At 32.4% G+C, this 25862-nt stretch overlaps 1 protein-coding gene across 1 annotated transcript in view; it reads right to left on the reverse strand.

Annotated features, from left to right (window-relative positions):
• Window positions 1-670: 670 nt before the first annotated feature.
• Window positions 671-25862, reverse strand: part of LOC119067154 (homeobox protein B-H1-like) — a 31958-nt gene continuing 6766 nt past the window's right edge. Inside the window, exons 2-3 of the mRNA XM_037169947.1 lie at window positions 10546-10777; window positions 671-2676 (exon numbers count right to left, since the gene is read on the reverse strand). Coding sequence (XP_037025842.1) covers window positions 2211-2676; window positions 10546-10777 — 698 coding nt within the window. The 3' untranslated portion in view covers window positions 671-2210. The remainder of the gene's footprint in view (window positions 2677-10545; window positions 10778-25862) is intronic.

A 25862-nucleotide genomic window follows, 5' to 3' on the forward strand; every position in this document is an offset into this window, starting at 1 on the left:
GACCGAATACACTGTATGAAAATGAACTCAAATCAACACTGACATAAATTGAAAAATTTTATTCGCAAAATATAAAGGGCTATTAGATTATTCAGGTCCCTAGTCAAACAAGCGCTCCTGCCTGGTTAACTTTACTCTGTCGTACCTAGTTTTCTAGTTTGAAACTGAATTTTACTGGGGCGATTGAAGACCATTTTTTGGATTTTTCTTATAATGACGATTACGATACTTACAACTTGTGTGGGAAACGACTGTAAATCACGTTCCATGCTTGATTCTGTTGGAGCCGGTCACTGGAGCCAGATATGAAATTTTCTTTGTTTTTATCGCTCTTAATTCCACTTAATAAATGAACGAATTTTCTTTTCTTTTTTTTATTTTATAAATGTATATTTGTTCAAATGTCACATTTCTATATAAAAACTAATAATAAATATTTATTTCATATTCTCATAAACTATTTACAAAACAATTTTCCGAAAGAAAATGCAACATTTTAATTTTTTTTAATATTTTTTGTTTTTCTGGTTTTTTATTTTCATTTTTTTTCTTCATTTTTTTTTTGTAATTTACACATTCTTGTTGAGTTTATTTTATACTTTAATTTAAAAATAAAATTACATTTATAAGTACAGATATACAATCACAATTTTTTTGTTTTTCTTTTCTTTTTATTAATTAATTAATTTGTGTTAATTACAGATTTCGTCCAACTGAATCCCGTTATTTTCTCATTGTGAAAATGTCATTTCGGAATAAGTTTTTAAAAATGTGGAAGTCCATCAGAAGTAATTCGGTTGTGAGTTGTGATTCAATAATATTGCAGACTACAGAGAGACAGAAGAACCATGTAAAAATCTGCGTTTTTGAAATTATACGGTCGAGCATTTCTATGTCAAATGTCAGCATGTTCAATTTCAAGAACTCATATCTTATCTCGAATTTACTCAGTCGTTACATTAAATTTCAATGGTTTTAACTTAATGTTTCCTTGACCAACCTCATTGCTTTTTTACGTCATGATGTGTCGACTCTAAACAAACGAAAAGACGAATAGTCATTTACGAAAACTTGACTTTTAAATTATTTTGCATGCCGATTCCGACGAATATTTATTCACTGCCACTCACCTTCTGGAAAATAAGTTATAACTATATTACCGTGAGCGTTAAAACTCGTTTTCCGGAGGTTTATTGACTAAAATCATTTACGTAATTGCTTGGAACTTTTGCTTTTTTTCCATCGGCGCACTCTTATTAAAATCAAAAGTTCCAAACAAGGATGTAAGCTACTGATTCCTGTCTCGCTTGTGACACTACGGTGGATAAAATCTTAATTTGGCAAAATTGTGTCCACTCAGTGCCGCTTTATTTACTTCAAGAGCAGATAACCAACGAGTTTTACAACCAGAACACGTGAAAATCGGTGCACACGATCAATCGTGAATTCGTGACGATGATGAATGAAGGAGAAATTTTACAAAATTGTATTCAAACGATGCGATTCAAACAATTCGAAAGATTAACGGACCGAACAATAAAAATATTTTTGCATTGGTTGAGGTGAATGTAAACTTATTTAACAGCAATTCGATAAAATTCGCTTGTGCTTCTGAAATGATTTTGTGTGTAAATTACGGCTCCAGGTAACTGAGTACTTTCATAAGATAAACTAACATCAATTCAATGCTAGTCTCTAATTTGGTCTCACCTCCACATTACAAGCCTCCATATATCAGACATATATTGCCCTTGTCTTCCTTTGAAGGTTTGTTATATATGGAAGCTAAAAGGTCGGACAGATTCGAAGTTTTCTTGTGTAAATTGAAGAAACATCAAATTTCATTTCGGGTCTGAATACTTTCACATTTTTAAAAATCTATAATTTTTCATGTAAATTTTCGCGAGTAAGTCCAGGTCTAAGGAAATCATTGTTGGACGCACTAATATATATTTTATTATATATACCTACCATGTATAGACTCTTACTGGGTTTTTATCAAATTTTCTCATTACATTGATTTAATAAACACGTTAAAATACGCAGAATTCATTAATTGTCAATAAAGTATTTTGTTCTCATGTATATATGTGTGTGTGTTTTGCGTATGTGTGTGTGTGAATAATTAAAATTCAAAATTCAATTACACGTTTATACTCTTTTGCCTAAAGAAATAAATATTTTGTTGTAAGTAATTCAAAACGAAAGCTTCAAACATGAATCGTATCTTCGTCTTCACTGGGTGGATTACTTTCCGATCGTCCTGGTGGACTTCCCGGATTTAACGGCGGACTGGGACCAAGACTCGGCGATCTACGCGGCGTCTGACTTGAAGTGCCATTATTGTTCTGATAGTAATTACTCAATGATGACAACGAACTGGATGCCGACAGATGCGGAAATGGTGCGCTGGGTCCCGGTAGGCCACCCAATGATCCTAATGCAGGTACGCCCGGATACAGTCGATATGGAAGCGGTTTTTGTAGTGCTGCAGCAGCAGCTGCTTGCCGATAATACATATCGGCAGCAGACGGAGGTGCACCAGGAGGACCTTGACCTGGATAGGGCCAAGAGCCGATGTAAGGTGGACCACCGTAGAGTCTTTGAAATGCAGCGTAATTGCCGGCTTCGGCCAGCAACTCCAGGCCAACGGCAGTTTGTCGCTTCCATTTGGTGCTGTAACGAAAGATATCGAAAATGTTCAAATTATTGGTTGTGCTTGTGTGATGAAGTTTTGATTGTGTTTCATAAAATGGTAAACGGATTACGCCAATAAATTTCCAGTGAAACGAAGGTCTAACCTAAATTATGCAGTTATGAGATTACATACATCAGACAGAAAAACGTAAGAATTTTGTTAATCAAAAATAAATACAGAGTTTTGCTTAAAACCATCATGAACTTTGGTGCATCCATCATTTTGCTGTAAAATGTTTTGTATATAAATTTCATGTTAAAAGCCCAGTCGTTAAACGAAATGATGTGCATAGATTGTAATTTCAGAAAAACGTTTACGGTAAGACGGCCCAAACATTTACCTCGAACCTTTTGTACATAATGCATGGTAAGTACACACCGATACACACCGTAAACTATAACACAACAAATTTGCAATCGTTTAAGTTCTGTAACATTTACGTGTTTCTGACATTATATCTACCAACATTATCAAGCACCGGGCAATTATTTCACTTCTTTTTTTTTGCATGCAAGAAAAACTATTCGTGCAATTGAACATTTTATATTCCATTTTGCATATTATTGGGGTTTTTCTGGCGTGATTATGGATCAAAGTAGAAAGCAATTACCAGTTGTATATTTAAATGGAGTTCATTATGGAGGCTATAACAATTTTAGCTGCACTTAAATGATTTTATTGATTGTTTATTGTGTAGAATATCATTGCCAATATTAGCTTTGAGCTTTTCACATGGATTTTACATTAGAGACAGATTCAAACATTGCCGCGAAATATCGGTGAAAAGCTCCATGAATCATGAAATTATTGTCAGTAGGTACAGGGAAGACACTTTCAGCTTTTGTTTATTGAAATTTCTGTTCGTGTGGTTGAGAGTAGTCCCTGACAATAATAAATTGTTAAGTTTTTTGGGAAAGGAGGGCTACAACTAATCACAACGTAAGTCAGGTAATGTCGGCATCGCAATTTTATGTATGAAAAGAGGGGCCGATTTTCAGTTTAAAAAAAACTGTTCTAGTGCTTGGTTCATTGCTATGCTTTTATTGTAACAATTCCAAATCGTATGCCTAAAATTGGATGCTGAAACGTATCGCACATCAAAACATTTTTCTTCGTTTCCACCAAGAACAGACGAACAAAATCTAATTGTTTCAGTTAAACATGATTGAATTAGGATCGTCTCAAATTTTAGCATATGTTACTTATATATGCCATCCATGTACTGTATGCGTACGTACCACATACGGTAACCATCAAAGATAATACAAATTGATTTTTATTAATTTAACTAGCCGTACATATGGTCTAACTATACAGAAAAGAAAAATAATATCCGAACGGCGCCAGCGTTTCATAGGCAACCCATCATCAACACAGAAAACTCCTTTAAAAAAAATAAAATTTTCGGCGCCGGATATTGAATCAGCACATTTTCAAAATGCGTAATTAAACACATAATTAACCGACATTATCCTTACCGTCCGTTTAACATCAATATAAAGTGAAAAACCGACAATCCAGAAAAAAAAGGAAAAATAAAAACCGACTTATGATCGTATACACCATCGATCCTTTACAACATATATATATCCGATCTCTATGCACACCGAAACACACGAAAAACAATTCTGAAGTCTGCACCCAAAAGGATTAGTGCATCATATACGTATATATACGGTTGGATACCCTTATTCTACTGAAATTATTATGACTACGGTTCTTTTGTTGGGCAATTATCCTTTTCAGCTTCTTTTCATCTGAATTATTGCAGAGTATATCCAGGTCTCCGGGATTGTTTGTGTGTATATCTACTCTATACACATCTCATACGTACGGTTAGAGAACATTGGCAGATAGAATGGTGTATATCATTAGAGAAACCTGAGAAAATCCATGCTCACACACCGGTTCACACTAAATAGGTGTGATAAATTTTGTTGTCTTTTCGGTAATTCGGCGTGGCGGTCTTTGTGTACAAAGAATTTTTTTTTGGTGAAAAACAGACATCGACATCCCATAGTTCGGCTGTGTGTTATCTACACATAGTGTGTGTGTGTTATACAAGAATCAAACTAAACAAAATGACTTGCACAAAATCGACGACTTTAATTGTTTAATTTTTTTATTGCATTGAAACACACATCGTACGAGAAGAATGATGGTGATGTAGGTAGGCAAGGAACAGAGAGAAGAACAAGAAAGAAAAAAAAAATCCCGAACCAATACGGAGAAGAAATTGGTTGAAAAAAACGCGTTTATTAAACGATGATCAAAAGAAACCACCGGTCAAGTTAAACAAACAGTTTAGATATGAAGGGGGCCTAGATATGAGAGAATTTATCTTATTTTTATTTTGTTAACTTGAAGAAGGCCATTAAAGCCTCATCATGTAATTATATCACAATCAAAGAACCCAATCATTAAGTGCATACGGTTTTTGCTACTTGTTTTAAGCAACAACTCATATATTATAATGGTTTTGTTGGAACATGCTTTATTGAGATGAGAGATGAGATCATGTTTTGTTCTATTAAGTGTCTGGTTAGGACAATGTTAAATAAGCTTTAATGGTTTGAAATTTTTGATATAATTATATCAAAAAGGTAAATTAACTTTTGAGATGAAGAACAGAGTAGCATCACAAAAAATAGACAACAAGTCGACTGTATTATACATACAAAAAACGATCGACCCGAAATTAATTATTTTGAATGATAAACTCATCTTTTTAATGTTTGTTCACTGAATTTAATTTTTTTTTGTTGCGATTCCCATTCTTCCTTCAACGCAAACAATTATTCACAAATTATCTTCTCATCAGGCCGAATGATTTATCCGATCGAAAACGATTTACGCATCAGAATTTTTACATTTATAAAATGGTTAACGACAATTTGTCATCCTCTCAAATACATTTCAATCCATTCATAGCCATTGTATTTTAATACCATTCGTTCATCATGTCTACAATGTATTTAAATAAAAGAAGAGAGAAAAAAAGAACCGAGCAATAAAACCACATAAAGCACTGAACTCCTTTTTGCTGTAAATTTTATTATTTATTTCTTCATTCGTACTCAGTCGCAATCACTCAACCACTCAAACATTCGACAGTCAAAAAATTGCTCGCTGCCAACAACATAAAGCCATTTAAAAAAAAAATGAATATAAATTTTAAAGTGACGGACGCATTTTGCCCAGAGAACCGAAAAGTGCCCCTGTTTAAATTTATACTTTTCAGTTGTTGTTGCTTGTTGTTTTTTAAAATTTTTGATTTATTAATCCAGAACACCGTTGTTGTTGTAATACTCCAATTTTCAGTTCGACTCAAAAGCCATTTCACATTTTGCATTATGGATGCGGTTTAAACTATAAAAAAACAACAACCAACCTCTTCCAATAAAACATATCCACATCGCGAGCTTCCATTGCTCGTCTAAACCATTAATAAAAAAAATAAAAACTGAAAAAAGAAACACCAAAGAAAATTTGCATAACGGTCTGTGGATGTGATAGATATTGAGATAAATTATTGCTTATATGTCAGAGTTATTATAGCAATTATACAATTCTAGCAAAGAGTTTTGTATATTAGGTCATTTGTATAAATTATTAACACTTTACTGAACGCACAATTAAATTAACATTTTTTTTATGGCATTTAATATTTGGGTATGCGTCTTTATGTGACTAATTTCAATAATGAAATATTCATCGGGAGATGTGCCAGCATTTGTTATTGATAACAATAAAATTGAAGAATAAGAATAATACACAGGCACAGGCAACAATAACACCGTGCGTTTTTTTTCGTCTATAAAAATAATGTTAAATGATGTATAAGAACGAGAATTTTATTACAAATGATGTGTTGAATGAACACAAGAATCTACAAAAATATTCTCATTAAATAGTGGAACATATTATAACAAATAATTTTGTGAATGAACGTTGTGAACGTGTTACGTGTACACACTCAATTTTTCATTTTGTTGAATTTCTTTTTTGATGTTATGGGAAATCTTAAGATTATACCGAGTCGATTTTGGGCTGTTAGCGGACATCAATCAGTAAGATTTTTTATTATTTTCCACTTATTAAATTGGTAATGGGAGGAATATTACAGAGAAGTTTTTTAAAACAACGGAAGACTGGTAAAGAAGAACATAAGGGGGGTAGGGCACAAATGACGTTACACATTTTATTGAATTTTTTATAACATTCGCAACGAATAGACATTATAAATCGTTCTCCAACGTCATATCGATTACGCAATAAAATTTCGTATTTACATATAAGGAGAAATCTCGGCAACCCTCGATGCTTCCCCTCATATGTCAATAATACACTATATTAGGGATACACTTACAGCCCAAGTATTTGAGTATTGTATTGCCAGAGTAGAAAAAAGCACCTAGATATGTAATGAATTTGCAAGCAAAATTGTATCACTAGACATAATACGCTTGCCTACTACACTAAAATACCTCACTATGTACTATTACACTATACAATTTATGTCAACTTTTGTCACCCCTAAGCGCACCCCTATCCTACACTGTATCTTCTAGATTCTATCGCACGGTGAAGTTTAATGGGGCTGCCTTTTCAACTGCGATTCGACTGTGGAGTTGCCTTCTTACACGTGTTTTCCTTTCCCATTATAGTACCCAAACTTTCAAGAAAACGTTCCATTCATATTTTCTTAATTCCCCTCCTCCTACCTAGCTTGAATGAATGAGCATGAAAGAGTTCCCAATCTCGTATGTCTAACGCTATTATTTATATTATTTAGTGTTACTAACACTGTTTTCAGGTTCTATTTTCGGAGAAAAATGAAAAATTACTGTTATTGTAATTTATGTATTATAAACTTTTCTTAACAAATGAAGAACTAGATTTTCCATATTGGATTTTTGTTGGAGACGCCAGCAATTGTCCACGAAATTATCAAACTTAAAAATCTAATACTTCATCTGATAACTGGAATGTGTAAATCAAAATGAGCCCAAAAATCGAAAATTTTTGTCAACTTTCATTATTTCTCTGGAAATATTGTCATCGAAATTGCTGACTAGACAATATTTATTGTCTATGGAAAATGTGAGAGAAGTCATGTGCAATTTAAATATAATTATTGGGGTAGGTTGAACTTAATTATAACGTTTTCCAGTCGTACAGGGAGTTGCAGTTTCCAATTTATTTCACAAGAATTTCTTTGAACAAATCAAAATCTAGATTTTGATTGATGGAAGTAATAGACCCGATACTGGTCATATGCTTGCCGTGTGTAACAGGTTAATTTCACATCCACTGTTTCATTCTTTAGTGTTTGATCAGTGGAGAATCTAGATTCTCTAAAAGAAAAAGTTTCTAGTAGTGGACAATCTTAACTTTAGATCTGGATGCTCAGGTGTGTTCTAGCATTAAAAATGTGGAAGGCATTTATGTTCAATTTATGTTGAAGCTACTTCTCTTAGTGGCAACAGGAAAGTTATTTTGAGGTTGGTGAAATCTAAGCCTTGTAAATTGTAATACACTGCTTTCAGTAAGGAATTGTAGCTTCTGCAATCTTTAGAAGCAAAGAAAGCAGGTTGGTAAAAAGTCAGCGTATTCCTCACCCATTTTTAACTTTAAAAAAAATTTAAATCCCCAGATTGTCGTCATTATGTACAAGCTTCAAAATTAATGCGCTCTTCAAAAGTCCTTGGCGTTAATGGATTGAACAATTATATATATATATATATACATTCTACACGTGTGACTCTACGTTTAAATCATCATCGTGAGATGATCTAGTCAGATGGAAATAATAATAAACACCACCGAGTCTGACTGGTAAAATGTTATTAGTCTCAACACAAAGGCCACAACCGTCCATAATAATCTTCGATTTTATTAAACACAATGAAAAGTTTAAATTTTCAATTTTATATTTTCATAATACAAATTGACTTATAATGTTTCAACAAAACTGTTTATTCTCTTGCTCATAAAAATTATTGATTGAATCGGATTTAGTTTATCACACATCGTAAAAAAGTAAACAACAACAACAACCGAAAAAATACCTTACACCAAAAACCATAGCTTGATGAGGAGTTATAATGAAGGTAAACGGTATTTTCAATATAATAATCCGATGGGTTTTGGTTCGAGTTGGTTTTTTTTTATCTCATTCTTTATTTTAGTACGGGATGGTTTAGTGTGTGCGATTAATGTACATGGCGTTTTTAATACGTACACAGAATGTGGAGTAAAAATTATACAACAAATAAAAGAGATGAAGTGGAAAAATTGTAAAGACTCGTATATGAGCACTGGGTACGTTTCGATATACTTATATATGAAGGTAACCGATTCTCAATGTTATTACACGAGTAAGTAAAACTCTAGAGAGCCTAGACAAATTTAAATGAATAAAATGATTTCTTTAAGAGAAAAAAACGAGTTTTATTGGATTTTGGTTAGTCGTTTTTTCTGATGTTAGTAAAACAATACAAAAAATCGAATGAACACCAATTTTCAAATTGAAAACAAATTATACGGTTTGAATGGAGCCGCCTTTGATCATCATTTTATGTGAGGAAATTTCTGACCGCACTACTCACCGATGATTGCCTATGTTTAATTAAAAATTATTTTTAGCGTTTTTAATGAGATGGTTATGTGTTCTCTCTCTGTGTGTTGTTGTTTTATTTCATTTTTTTTTTTTGGTCGTGGGGTTTGAAGTGATGATTAGAAACGCTATGATTTCAATGATTTCATAGAATCATTATAAAAATTTCGATGGGTCGGGTTGAGCAATTATTATATAAAATTTTAATTGCACGAAAAACGTTGTTCTAGCTTTACGTTTTGCACACAGCTACTTTTCGAATAGAAGTTGATAATGGGCCCGGAGAATTATATTTTTTATGTTATTGTAATAATGTTATTGAAGCGCTTATTAAGTAACCATTTTATCGGTCAATTTTCAAATGATTTTTTTTGTGCTGTGCAAATTACAAATTGGCAATAAATTATCAGAATTTTACTCCGTTTCAACGGAATACGATCCATTAATTACATGACAGCTCTATCGATAATTTGAGGCAATGGAGTTCATAAAATAAGTTGTTGCCAGTACAGTGAAATTCGAAAAAGATATTTAGAGAAAGGTTCGACAATGTGTATCAGTGTTAAACAGATTAACAGATTAGCTCGTAGATATTAATCGGCGCTGACATCAATAGTTTCACTTTAGCCAACAAACGGTTGGATTTTTTTCAAAAGACTTCCTAATTAAATAAATGGAGCATACATTGTGGACACGTCTAATTTTCGGATGATTTTTTTAAAAATTTTATTCAATTGCTTAAATTTTAATGTCAGTATAATCCTTCCTTTCAATGGACATTAAATAATGGACATCAACGTCAACTGTGCCACGGTAAATTATCACAATTAAACTAACTGAATCTATTACTTCATTTAATTTAAGCATTTGTAACAGATTAATGAAAAGTCTTTTACTTCATTAATTGTATCAAAAAATGTGGTATGTAAGCAACACTATCCCGAATTTCCCGGTTTATTTCTGTTATCTTTGTTTTTAATAGATGATTAATCGTTTCAAATGCTACTGAAAAACTAAGAGTGAAATGAGTTCGATCATCGAGTACCCATTTTAATTAGTGTAAATTTACAGCATCACAAACCTGAAGATTCTAATGACATTAAAAATGAGAGTAAAAAATTTCTTAATCTCATGAACAGTTTGAAATCACCGGAGAAACTCTTCACGTACATAAGGCAATACAACAGAAATAAAGCTTAAAAAAAAACAATTTAACGAATTGACTTACCGTCGATTTTGATACCATGTTTTCACTTGTGTGTCACTTAATCCCAATTTATTGGCTAATTCCATACGGTCTTGTACGCTTAAATATTTTTGTCTTTCGAAACTTTTTTCTAACGTTTGCAATTGATGGTCAGTGAATGCTGTTCGGGCTTTGCGTTGCTTTTTACTCAATCCCGATGAACCGGACAGACTGCCCAAACCGCTCTTTACACTTCCATCATCGTCTTTGGCACCTGGAATGTCGTGTTGAAAAACGCTTTTAATTTTTATAATTCGTAGATTTTCAGTGAGATTATAGAATTATTATTTTAAAAAAATATGTTGTTGTTGTTGTGCTGCTGGTGCTGCTATGTTTGTCGTATATGAACGATTTCGCATTATGCGTATAAAGAGGCAAAATGGATTAAATACCATTTAATTGAATCGACTTATGGCGACTTGTAGGCATTAAATATAGTAAAATATTGAAATTTAAACTCATTGCAATTTCATGTTTATTGGCTTAAGATGTGTGATCTGATATAATTATGTTAATTGGAAGTTATTATTGTGACCGTAAAGTTGACTATTGATCTGATTTCACTTATAGAAAATGTTTATTTATCAACACATTAACCATAAAAGACAAAATGTGTCGGGTTTTTATTCGGTTGATCTGCATCAGGTATCTAAACTTTTGCGTTGGAAATGATCTTTTTTCGAATATAAAACAAAACTTTGCGAAACGAATGCAAAATTCTCTTTATGAATTTTTCATACTCATTTTTTATTGTCGTTAAAGGAAGGATATCGTTTAGTGGCGAGCGTAAAAGTAGGCTACGACGATCGACGTTTTTAATAGTTTATTGTGCGGCTTAATATAACTGTAACTGGTATGGAAGAGCTTCGTGGTGTTCGCCATAAACACTTCGTAAGACCACATGACCTACTTTTGGGAAAGACATTTTTCATCGTCTGGCCAAAAATGTGTCATTACGATGAAAGATTGTCTTGGACAAAATTAAGTCTTACGATTCTTTTCAAAATTTCACTTTACTCAATTTTTTCTTTTTTTCAAGAAATGTTCACAGTTTTATTCACCTTTACAGGCAACATGCTCATTGTCAAAATCTAGTCTAAAAACTTGTACTAAAATCTTGTTCTTCATTTGTGTTATTGTTACATTCTCCTTATAAAAGAACACCAGCCTCAACTCAGCGTTCATTTTTGTCGTTGTTGTCGACAACAGATTTTCGGTATTTGACCCCATTTCATTTTCACGTTCTCATAAACGTGAAATGTGTCATATTTTCCGATTTATGAGTTGTTACGGTCTGTAATTGCTCAAACAAACCATAACAATCTAGGTCGTCATTCGTTTAACAAAATTTTTGTTGAAAAATCTACAGGCCACAACAACCCCCAAATCAGACGACAAGTTGCACTTTTCTGCAGATTCAATTATCAAGTTAGAATGTTTTGTGTAAGTTTTGTGTTCTCTTGAGTGTTAATTGTGGTTTCCTATTTGTCATCCTGTAGCGGGAGACAGACAAGGTGTATGTGTGAGAGAGAGAGAGAGAGAGAGAGAGAGAGAGAGAGAGAGAGAGATAGGATAACAAAAGCACCAAATTACCGGCAAAGAACCGCACACAACAAAACAATAAAAATGATGATGCCAAAATGAAATATTTAAATTAAAAAAGCTATAATTTGTTAATGTTTTTTTTATGTTAAATTAAAACAATTCAAATTTAACACCATTTTGGCAACCAATTTATTCAGAAAATGTGTTCCTCAATTTCAACAAAAGTTTCAAACACTCACAGGCAGACAGACAAAAAAATTGGTTTGAAAAAAGAAAGACAAAAAAAGAAGAAAACAAGAATAAAAAAATTATGCTCTCAACCGAAATTATCAAAATAAAAATAAGAAATAAAATTAAAATAAACAAATAACTCTTTATCCACTTAAAAGCCATAAAAGTGTAGTAACAACAACGTTAACCAAAAAAAAACTGAAAATTATAAATTTAAACTAGTGCAAAATTATGCACACAAAACTATCAACCACATATTTAACTCGAAATTTTTTTCCGGAGAATATATTTAAACTACACAAATGGTACGTACAGCATATATATATATATATATTTAATGAAAATTCAAATTATATAAAAAGTCCATTTTACAATGGAGATTAATGGCTGATTAATGCAAATATGGTTAATATAAACGCTAATTCATTTAGGTTTACACGCCAGCGCGCATTAATACACCACTTTTCGACTTAAAATTATCTTAAATGAAGATCTCTACGAAAACTTAATTACTACAAAAGAGAGGCACTGAACCACAAAAGGCGCATAATAATAATCCAAGCCAAAGAGTCTTTATTATTATTTTATATATTTTTTGTTCTTTTCCTGATGGTTTTTCTTTTGGATATGTATATATATAACTATACTATGTATACACACACTCGGCGACCGGTAATAATGTTGTGAGTTTTGTATTATTTTGGAATTAGATGAAAAGGAATAATAAATTAAATTAATTTTATTATACTTGCGTGTGTTTGTATTTTGTTGTTGTAATTGCTGTATTTCGAGCGTAAAGGGATTAAAATACAAAATATATGAACAAAAAAAAACTCAATTACGCATTGAATTCACGTGGGAAATGACTACATAATAATATTTTGTTTAAAGTCGATAAGAAAAAAAAACAATTTTTTTTAAACATTTCTTTCCAAACTTCTAGATGATTGCAGGATAACATTTAACATACCAACCCTGCTATTAAATGACGTTTAACATTTTGTGGTGAATGTGTTTCTCTTCGAATATGGCCCCCCTAATCAACATCAAAGACACAACCAAAGGCTTCATTAACTCACATTATTATACTGCCAAGCTCGTTGTTTTTTTGGTTTTGTTTATTTTGTGTCATTATTTTTGAGTTTATATACCAACCAAATGACTCCAAATCACCTTTTTCCTTTATGTTATTACGATTTGTGCTCTCACAACAATATTATTTCATCGCCTCATCAAGGACTTTGATAAATTATTTATTTAGCTTTTCTTAGATAAATAATAATATCTCTGATAGAACTTGCAATCATTAATCTTTTTGTGGGATTTTGAGCGAGAGAGAGAGAGAGAGAGAAAAGGTCAACTTTCCCCGAGGCAGTTAACAGATCATCGATTCTTTAAATATTTTTTTAGTTGTTAAAATTTGGATGATAGAGATGAAACCTGGTTGAGAGATTTTCACACTTTGAGGTAAGATATAGATGGAACGTCCACTTCTGTGAAAAGATTTTCCATTTATCGTTTTAAGTAAACATTTTAAAAGTGTTTCCTGTTTTACTCGAAATGTTCATTAGAAGTATTAGAAGTTCAGTAGAAGAAATTTGAAGTAAAATTTCAAAAACTTCTTCCGTCAGCTATATCTACGACACATTCGTTTCTTTTATTCTTTGGAGTAATTTTTGGTTCAAAGTTTTGTCAGATTTCAGCACTCGTTTCTGAAGTTGTTTTTTAATTTTAAGTCCTGTTTATTGCTTCCTGTTTATTCTTATTTAATACTTCAAGATTGTTAATTGTCCATCATCAGTTGGCGAATCCACTGTTGATGTTAACGACCACGATAACAAAAATAAATAACTATCTCGCCGTTACGTCGCCGTATATAACAAAGTAAATGTTAAAATTAAAACAAATGAAGTAAGAGATTGAGTCACCAAGTTCGAAAGGTTAGAAGATTCTCATTCCCTTTTCGTAACAGTTAAAAACGGTGCAATTCGGATATAAACGTAAAATGGGTAAAATTCGAACTCTGATGAGCTACTTCAAATATATTTTTGAGTTAGATTTCAGTTAAAATCAAAACGAACTGCAATATTAAGTGCATCGTTAAATAGTAGAACATTAAGCTTAAGAAACATTAATGTCTTGTTCTAATAGACGAACAACCCGATAAATTTGCATACAGTTGCAGCACATACCTACATTTCGCGTCTTTTTTTAAATTATTAGTTGCAAGTTGATGTTCATGAAGACCACTTTACAATTCTATTGCCGTTAAAATGTCCATGTCCCATGTATAACGTCGCGTCGTCGCACTGTTACGTTTAAAAAAAAAAAAAACGAAAACCTCATAATATCAAGACATGACTGCCTTCATTCTCCAACATACTTAATTTTAAATCCCTTGAATCATCAGATTTATTTTTGTAGTAGATGTTATTGAGCTACACACAACTTAATTTACATATAGAGGAAAAAAACAACAAACCAACTGATGGAAGAAAAAAAAATTGTAATAACCGTTTTGCTGATTGCGTGATTCAAGACAACTTTCAATAAATATTATAATAACCGATCAACGATCATGTAAACGAATGTTGAAGTGGTTTTCAAAATAAATATATCAATTTGAACCGGAAAGCAGTTCAATAAAATTTCGTTAAATTCGTAATGAAATAATTTGAAAATCGGCGATTAAATTGATTCGGAGTACAGTTTGCTGTACGAATTAATGCTTGCATGCATTATATGTAATACAGCCTATATGTCTAAAGTAGAGGTATACGCTACAAATGCCATCAACGTTGTTTCGTGGGGCTTACTAGTTTTAATTTTTGTTAAATAATTTATGAAAACGTTTTGTGTTATGTGGTCTGAGGGGAAAGAAATGTTACGTGTAATGCTTACATATAGCCCCGTTTTATTGTTATAGAGATTTGAAGATCAGTTGAAGAAAATTGCTCTAATTATTTGATAGTCAGTCATTTTTTATACAGTGTTAAAAAAGAGTCGATATTTTGACATATCAACTATCGAGATCAGTTGAATTAACTGGTTTTTTCCCCTTTATACATACAAATTTTGACATATCACCCATCGAGCTCAGTAAAATTAACTGGTTTTTTCCTCTGTTTTTACGCTCTTTTAACACTGTATATGTTTAAGACTGTTATCGAAAAAAAATCTCTCAGTAGCTCTCTCGGCTCACTCAGTAGTATCGATACAGTGTTAAAAGAGAGTCGAAATTTTGACATATCACCCATCGAGATCAGTTGAATTAACTGGTTTTTCTCCTCTTTACATACAAATTTTGACATATCTTCCATCGAGCTCAGTTAAATTAACTGGTTTTCCCCTGTTTTTACGATCTTTGAACGCTGTATTCAAATCAGAAAGCTGAAACAGCTGATAGCAATCACGGTCTCAATGTTCTGCCTTATGACTTACTTCTGTCATTTCCTTGCTACTGTTGATGAGAAAGTGGTATTTTTGAACAGCATGTTAATGTGAAACGTCAAAAGACGTACTTAATACTTCTCACAGATCGGGGCAGTGGCAAAAACCATTCACTATCTGCTACACATCCTTGAAAGAATCTTATACTTCATTCCGTTTTACACAGAGTTTTATGAGAAAGCAATATTGTGACAAGTGTCCCAAGTTCCAAGGCAAGTTATAATAAACTGGTCTTCGGTCCTCTCGCTCACATAGTAAGATGTTGACAGAGAAGCAAATATCTTGACAAGTACCCCAAGGCAAGTTATAATTAACTGGTATTCGGTCGTCTCGCTCCGATCATAACACTCTTTATCAATCAGTAATAGATGACATTCTGACATTTTCTTCTGTTTCTGTGCTACAAACTTAATCTAAGCATTTTAACCTTTGACAGACGACAAAGACATCAGCATTCATTCTGCCGGATCAAATACTTCATTTGCGAAACTATAAACCGTTTAGTATGAGTTTCAAAAAAAAAAAAATCGCTGTTTGGTACATTCTACCAGTCATCTACATTCAATATGTCATTGCACTTAAAGCTAATCACATTAAATTATTGCCATGTTCTCTCGAAGCGTGACTATACTTCCACGCTAGTTTGTCGTTCATCGTTTGTCTCGTTTGGCTCAATCTGTTAAACGCCGTCCAATTAAGTGGCAAAAATGTGCAAAAGAAATCAGTAGCTAATTTGGCTATACTTTCAACGACTAACAGAAAGTAAGAGTAACAATTAAGTGAGAAATAAAATTTAGAGACAAAAAAAAACTCTGCCACTGTCCAAATACATTTCATATTTTATTGAATGTCATTATTAATTAGTGAATAATAAGCGAACAAGTTGAAAAGTCGTAAATAGCGAAGAGCGAACAAATTAATTAGCTTTAGTATTGTAAACACATCCGTCTAAAACCACATTAATGACAAATGATACAAAAGAGTAAAATAATAATGAAAAAAATAACGAAAAGGAGAGAAACATCAACACTATCGCTGGCAACCGGTTGTAATAACTAACAGCATTAACATAATAAATAATTTGATTTTTTTTTTTAATATTGCAAAATCCAACGGCAGAATATCAATTCATAAACGACAAGACAAAGCGCACCAGATACACACAGAGTTGAAAAATGTTTTCTTGTGCTAATTTTTAAACGGCAATTGCATATTTACAATTTCGTTTGTAATTAGACTTAAAAAGTTTCGTCGGTGTGCTCGTTAAACGATGAGCATTTTTAGATTTTTATATAATATATATCTTGCAACGTGTACGTATGTTCGTATGTTACATTTCGAAAAAAAAGAAAAATGTTGATGCAGACTATACTCTTATAACATACAAAGCATTAAAACTATAAAGCTTATGTTAATTCGAAAGAAACGAAGAAAAAATGGGAAAAAAGAATTTAGCGCAACGAACCGTAAAAGAGCGCGTTTTTATATCAATTAAGGAATGAGGAACACATTTCATTTTATGGTGTTTGGTGGTATGATTTTTTGTTGTTGTTGCTGTTGTTGTTCAATGTTTTTAATTAGATAACTTTGTTTTTCTTTTCGTTGATTTTGTTTTTACAATTAATCAAATTACATAACATATGTGATGCTAATTAGGACAGTAGTATTTTACGTTACCTCGGAACTGCACCCTTTCGTACGAGAAGTTATTAAAATGTCATACACAACCAGCTCAATCGGGGTTGGACGGCTAGAGCTAAAATCCAATTCACTCAAATCAGAGCGTTAAAACGAGCCTTGGAAAAAATGTTTGCACAACAAACTAGAGATAAAAGTCGGGATAATAATGGAAGGATAAACAAAGGAAGTAGCAGATTTAGTTATGATGTACGCTTGCTATTACGTTGGAACTGCCAATTATGTATGCCAATTGATGTCAGTTGAAGATCTCTTCAATTAGACGAACAGAAAACTGATTTGAGCCCCATGAAAGTAGACGTGAGAAGTGTTTACATCAATAACAATAAATCCTAGAATTCTTACTCACATCAAAGTTCTATTCGTTCGTTTTCAGTATCGAACAAAGTGTCTTAAAATACCTTTCTAATTAGGGCTGTAAGAAAATGCACGGAAATGAATGGGGCTGTACCCCGGAAAATAAATCATTTCTTCATAGTTATGAGCCTTAAATAGTTATTTATGCAACTAGTTGTGAAAAGTGGTAGTTTTTGTCACTATATGATAACCACATCGTGTGACAAAAACTACCACTTTTCGCAACTAGTTTCATACAACGTTTTCTGCAACAAGCTGCAAAAAATGAACTTTTGAAATGCAAAACATAACTGTACCTTTAACATACATTCTATTGTATGAACGAAATATTGTATGAACGATCAAGTAGACTGCATTTATGTACGCTTCAAAAATGGTTAGAGGTGTTGCTCGGTAAGCATTGGGTTTTGGTGTCGGTGGTTCGAAATTTGGTCAGGGCAGAATTTTTATTTACGATTAATGGTTCAGATATGCAGAAGGAGTGGTGAAAAGTAAATCCATTTCAACACTAGTGACGAAAAGGATATATGTAAATTCATTTCACAACTAGTGGTGAAAAGTAAAACATGGAAAACCAGAGAAAAAAAGACCCTTCGATCGCCACCCAAATCACGCATGAAAAAGGTCAGTTTTCGCAGCGCAGATGCAGAAACTCTTTTTCATTTCCCGGGGTGTTAGTGAGTAAAATAACTTACGTAATTGTTCGGACCTTTATTTTGCCTTATGGGCTGAAACCTTCGCACTTGAAAAGATAAAAAGTTGCAACATGGACATAATTTACTATCAATCTGCTACTTCTGTTGTTTAAACTGTGGTTAGTGATACAAAATTTACTTTAATCTTACGATACTTTTTTGATATACGAGAGAATTGCAGCCAGGTATAATCTATTGATTTTTTTATGTTCAATCAGTTCTATCAGTTAGGCAAAATATCGAGTCACATTTCATCCAGAACGAGCCAACACGCATTAAAAATGTAAACGTTTTGGTGTAGGTCCCAAATCGATAGCCACAATTCCAATTTCGCAATAATTGTATCAACCATTACATTGGTTCAAAAGCCCCAAAAATTAATTATGCATCACGTTGCACAGTCGTCCTCAATAAACCATTCGTTTTCAAGAGTCCATTTATCGTTACTAAATAATTCTTCGCTACTGGATTTGAATGTGAGCTAGTTTTATTTGCGTAACTAAGTCGTTGCACACGTTAATTCCGTTAAGAATAGACTAGACACATACTCATCGTTTACAGAAAACATAAATTGACATTTCATACAATCATAATCATGCCTCGACAAAATGTTTTATATATTTTCCGAACCCTCATTAAATTTGTGTGTATATAGGAAAACCATTTAAAAAATTTTGGCTATTGTTTACTGCATTTTTCACGCTTTTTAAGAAGTCAAGAGGTGTGAAAAATGTTGACTTTTATATTTACTTTGGTTAAAAAAAATTTACATGTGTATGTAACCAGTGCGGCGGTTAAGTAAAAACAAACAAAGAAGGAGGTTCACAACGCGCCAGAGACCATCAGCGAATTTATTATTTATATTTCAGAATTGTAACGATAACATGTTCTTTTTCCACCGTAAAGTGGTCTCGATTAGAATGAAATTCAACGAAAAAAAAAATGCGCAATGATGAAGAGGTCGTTTTTTTCGCCTCTCGAATAAATTGAAACGTAAAGATTCCATAAAAATATGTTATGAAGAGTCTCTTAAATATAAAGATGAAAAACACTTTTAGGGTTGTTCAATGTATAGAAAAAAAAATATTTTCGTACTGCTCAACTTATGGACAGTCATTGAACAGAAGTTTTTTTTTTTTTAAATATAATTGGATACACAAAGAATGCTTGACTTTCATAAGTGAAACATTTATGAAAAAGGGCGAATTTAGCTTTAAAATGAGGGGGAAAACGAGAGAATAATAGGAATTATATATTGAAGAAATGACTTTAAAAGGTTGCGTCAGAATTTTATTTTTATTTCTTTTCGATTGTTGTTATTATTGTTATAAATGGTCGTTGCAGTTGCACGCATTCGCACAAGAATTGGCAAGAAAATCTTTTAATTTAAAAAGTTCAAAATTCTTCTACCACGATTCAGACGATAAAACCATTTCAAAAGTAAAGAAAGAAGTCGGCTCTAAAGCTGAGACTTAACGGTTGCTTGTATAATTATTCCATCTCATCGCGCCACAAATATAAGTAATTTATAAACAAATGATGATTATACCGAATAGTCTAAAATCTCAACTAAAAAAGGAACGAAAGTTAATTCAATCACAAGCCAACATCAAGCTACATAAAAGTCTCCAAGTGGCACGCATGTCATCTGTTATCGACAGCTACATGTCCTTGTATAGGAACATTTTTGGTATGACTGACGAAGTAATAGATTTTGAATCAATCTGCTTAGGGGCCATTCAAATAGTGCGCACGCACTTAAGGGGGAGGGGGGTCTGAAATTGGAACTTTTTATATGGAAAATCGCGTGCGAAACGGGGGAAGGGGGTCAAAAAATGACCGCACACTGCGTGCGCACTTTATGAATGGCCCCTTAACGTACTTAAGAAGTAACAGAATCGAAGTTTTCAGTTGAAATCTTTGCCTGTATACATGTTACATTTACACTTCTTCGGCACGTACGTGGTTAAACAATTTTATGTTGAAGAGTCAGGCCTCGGGTGAGGCTATAGCATTTCTAATCGTCAATATAAAAATACAATTTGGAAGCACGTAAGTGACGAATAAACATTTGTAATAGAATTAAATGCATTATCTGTTGAGCCTGTTTTTTTAAAATAAAAGTTCCAGAAAATTTTGGTTTTCATCGTCCTGTCGAAAAACTGGCTTTGACGGAAACTTTGGAGGTCTGTAAAAGTACGTTGTAGACGGAGACAAAAATGAATTAGACATGTTGAACTATGTTTCGATGATAAATCACGGCTGCATCGTCAGCGTATGGTATTGTTATATTCAATAATCAAATGATTGTTTAATATCAGTTTGTCCATCAGAAAATTCGTTGGCAATCGTAAAAACGTACGTATCTACGCTATTAGCCTTTTGTCTGTGGAAAATTCAAACATTGCAAAAATATTTTACTACCACGTACGGAGAAGCAACGTGTATATTGCACATATATGTAGTTTAATTGAATAATTTTTAATCGAAATTAATTACGACAAATTAATGCCCACAAAAAGAGTTATTGTAACGAATCCAACATTATCATACTGTATCGCACCTTTTGTTAGCGCTACCTGTTTTATGGGTTTTTTTTTGTTAATTTTTTTTTTGTTGTTGTAATATTGCAACTTTATGCCAGCACGGTGTGTGTGTAATCCCATGAAATAGTAATTATCTCAAATAGTAAGCAATAAGCAAATGACTAATTACAACTAATTACCGAACCGATAATTCGTAATTTGTTTCACACTGCAAACATTCAGTTTGGAATGTTTCGTGTCAAGTTATTAAAAACCACTAACTAACAACAACAAAAACAAAAAAACGACAACAACAACAAGCCCATGAAACAACAACAATGATTTTCTTATCATCACTACAGCAAAATAAAAATAACAAATTTATCTTATAACAAAATTGTAATTATATTAAAAACCATTTAAATAATTAGTACCAGCATATCAGAGAATTCATATACATTATTATATGCATTTGGCTGTTGTATAATATGTAGAATACTGAATACAGTCTAAGTATGTACAACATTGGATAACAATATTGTAATAATGTTGTTCAATTAATCGGTTGACGTTCATAACCTCGTTCATCGAACAATTATGGTGAAAATAAATTAACCGTCGTAGGTACAATCATATGCATTGCATTTTATAAACCTCTGGCTCAGAACATTTTTTTTATTTTTCTACAAAAACTCGTAGACAGAACAAAAAACTGCTCTTTAACATAATTTGAAAATGAGAAAAGAAGAAAAAAAAAAGAAGTTTTTTTAAATAAACAAAATGATAAAATATATAAATCGACCCATCATCATATTTAGCCAAATAACGATCAAATGATACATCCGCCGTTTACAAATGCACGCCATATTAAACTTCATGTTTATCTTAAAAACTTATTATGAATGCAATTATGGCATAGTTGTATGATGGTCGTCGTTGTTGTTTTTCAATTATTATTTTTTATGAAAATGAATTATCTTCAACATTTTTACCTTCAGTGACAATAACAATAATGCAATTGGAGACGGTGATATGTTGACAAACGACAATTACTGGATGTTTTATTGTACGATTAACGTGTCATCGAGTGCATAAATATTTATAATGTTCCAAATGTTATATTAATGCTCAGTCGGGTTCGCTAAATTTCGTATATAATTTATTCAGTTCTTCGAACGTAATTATTTAAACATTTAAATTTTTCTAATTACTTTGCCATGGGCTCGTTTAGACTGTGTGTTGATGTCAGGGTTTTCATTTCATATGTCTGTTTTTTGTACATACGCAGAAAGCTTGGAGCTTTTAACTATTTGCATCATTAAACTTTCAAAAACGGCAAGTATATCAACAGTTTTACTATCAGATCTATTACTTCATTTATGATTCACTAGACTTGTTCATGTTAATAGGAATGACCTATTTCATTAATCGACGCAATGGCCTGATGATATGTGGTGTATTTTTGAACAGCATTGTTAAATGCAAAGCATCGTGAGATGCTTTCACATTATGTCACAGTTCGAAACAGTGACATTTTCATCTATTATTTCAATATGCTCGAAGTACTTTAAAGCGATTGATTTAAAAACTTTTATTTCCAATAATATTCTTGTGGTTATAAAGACGACTTCATAACATATGATAGTCGTCCGTAACAGCTTAAAGACAAATTGTGGGCAATGACGGCAATAAATAAATTCAGAAAAAATTTACGGTTTTTTTCACAGTTTGGACAAATTACTCTTTTGCAAACTGCATCCGACCAACAATTACTTGAGGTTCAACTCAAGCAGATATTATTTTGGCACAGACAAATAAAAAGCAATCGACACCGCTCGCTAATGTCTGTATAAGAAACAAAAAATTCAAACTACTGAAATGAACATTAAACACGAAGGATCCACATTTATTGTTTAAAAAAAAATTCGGTTGACTAAAAATTGAGGAGAGACATTAAACATCTCCGAACGACTCTGGACGAGTATTATTAAAATCATCAATTTGCTCGTTGCTTTTAAAATCACTATGCACCGAGCAGGTGGTTATAGTTGATGACCGGTGTGTCGTTTCACATAAAAAAATGTTTTTTTGATTCTAGGATTCATTAAAAAAGAATGTCAGAAATTGAAGGTGAGTAGTTCACATTTGATGAATCATTACAGAAAATTGCAATAAATTACGCAAATTCTAATCAAGTTAGTAGAGTCACTGAAGTAGGTCGGTTGTTCAAATACACGATGAGTTACAGCTAAAGTTAATTTCAGATTTATAAGTCCCATTATGAGAATATGCTACTAATTTCACAGTTTGTATAAAGGATCTTCGGGGCAATCAGTGGACACTACTTAAGTAACTGCTTGTATCTATTGCATTGTTTGGGTAGATCATACTGCTAATAACAATTGCTCCTAAGAATCATTTCTCCCGCCCGAGTTAAAGTATAGTCTTGAATATAGCCACAAGCACACGGTAGGAGTCGACTTCCTCAGTTTCACTGAGCCCCATAGATGTATGAGAAATAATGTAGTCGAAACTGTTTAGTCGTCTCAAATATGTCTACCACAAGCAAACTACACCTTCACTATATTCTACTAATGTTAACCAATGAATCATTTATAAACAAATTATCTTTTAAAATGTTTGCTAATTTGTTGTAGGTTAGCAATTAAATTGCACTGAGCTAGCAATCAATTTAGCGTATTCAATACACAATCAGTAACAATTACTTGTCCTTCCAGGCATTCTAATCAAAAAAAAACCCAACCGGGCAATTAAAAAATTACACAAATTACCGAAACTTACTGTACATGAAACTTTTTATGATCAGGAATTGAAAGCAATTAATAATTGCCAGTAATAACCATGTTCATACACTCATTACTACAACACATCGATATTAATATGGGTAATAATTGGCATTCGTTAATCAATCAATATTTAAATGAATTAAATTACTCTTAATTAAGTTAAATCAGTTAAAACAATGAGATAATTTCAGACTGACATTTCTTTCACCGAAAGAATCGTTGTAGAGTCTGAAGTCTGCATAAACATTATCCCTCTTGCCCGTATAGGTGAAGACATTATTCTCACGATATAAACAACCGTTAATCCAATTTGAAAATTTCTTATTTATTATTACTTTTGATTTTTAAACGCAACAATCGCATTACGAGCCTATAATGTACTGTTTAGATTATACTTTGTCAACAAATAAAGTTGCTGTTCGTCAGTTCAGCTAAGAGGAAGAAAAAAACACTAAACAGTTAAGTGGAACGTTTTTTTTTCTTCTTACTCTTCGATTAAACAACTTGAAGGAATCAGTTGAACTGTTTACCGAACCAGATATTTAGAGAAGTGAATGTAAGGAACTTTAAACATATTCAGAAAATGTTCTCCAAAACTGTTGACAGAACCATGTCCGATCTCCCCTAATAAATTATTCGATGGGAGTTTTAAACTAGCAAAGTACGAAAATATTTAAAAAAAAAAAAAAAAACTTGAATTCAGTTCTATGATTTTATAATCCGATTATGTGATTAATGTCTTTGACTTATCAAACTAATCGTGAAAATTGTATAAATGGTTTGGAATTATAAAAAAGCTGAACTTAGGCTCAATTGTTACGTTTTAAACTGAGTGTTTAAACTATTTCCGATTTTTTTTTTTCTGTCATGAGCTCCGAATTGAATCAGTAAAACGTTATAACTGGATCAATACAATTTTAGGTACTTGTGAATACAATATGACTTGTATTTAAATGAGTCAAAAGAACACCACCAGTTTGTTGTTTTTTTTAAGTTGAATAAACAAGAGATTTATCGAGCACACGAAGAAAAAACCAGTTAAGATCTCTCTTTTGCTGATCTTTCAGAAGAGAGAAAATCTTTAATATATTACAGGTAGCGTAGTAAATAATAATAATAATAAAGGCCGATTCGCAGTCACTCCGTTTTGGTCACCGTTTTCAAAATAACATTGAAAACTGTTCTCTCTTTCCATTGTTATAGCGTAAACGGTAAGTAAACAGGCTGTAGTGCGTTTCTAGCCTAAGTTTAGAAAATTTAGGAGAAATCAGTGCTCGTTATTATTTCGACAATTTTAGTAGCTGATACGTCCATAAGACAGAGACAACAAAAATAAACAATGGATTCTGGGCCTTTTAACAGGAAAATATTTGGTCAAATTAATGAAGTAACACATTTCGTATTAAAATGGAATAGATTCTAGTAATATTCTGGACAAACATGTCGTCTTTAAAAAGTTACGCTTTCAATAAATTATTAATTAATAATCGTACCAGTCCACAGTGTACAATTCAGTCAACAGATACCCTTGAGGAAAATCTATGCTTTCAACGGGACAAACTGAAAGAGAGTCGTTACACTCTCTCGTACGTGTGAAATGGAAGAGAAAAATATAAAGACAGTCACTACTCTCAAGTGATGAAATACATAAAAGCAGAACGCAGGAAGAAAAAGTTTAGAACTTTTGAGTCAAATTTATAATAAATTACGAAATTCGTAATTATACCATTGGTGCCAGGATGATTCGTGATACACGTCCATATACAGACTAGATTAGTAATTTACTTTACTAGGGAGGTAATAGGACCATTCCCTCCCTAAGGTAACCAACACCTTTAACTAGCTCGTAAAGTAAAATAGCATACTTCACACGGGACATAATTTGATATCTCGCATCACGATGAGTAAACGTACCTCGGGCTGAAGCCCTCGGAATTTCTTACTGATCTTGATGCGAGATATCAAATTACTTCCATGGTATAATATACTAA

This window comes from Bradysia coprophila (genome assembly GCF_014529535.1).
Source record: "Bradysia coprophila strain Holo2 chromosome X unlocalized genomic scaffold, BU_Bcop_v1 contig_12, whole genome shotgun sequence".
NCBI classification, from domain to species: Eukaryota; Metazoa; Arthropoda; class Insecta; order Diptera; family Sciaridae; genus Bradysia; species Bradysia coprophila.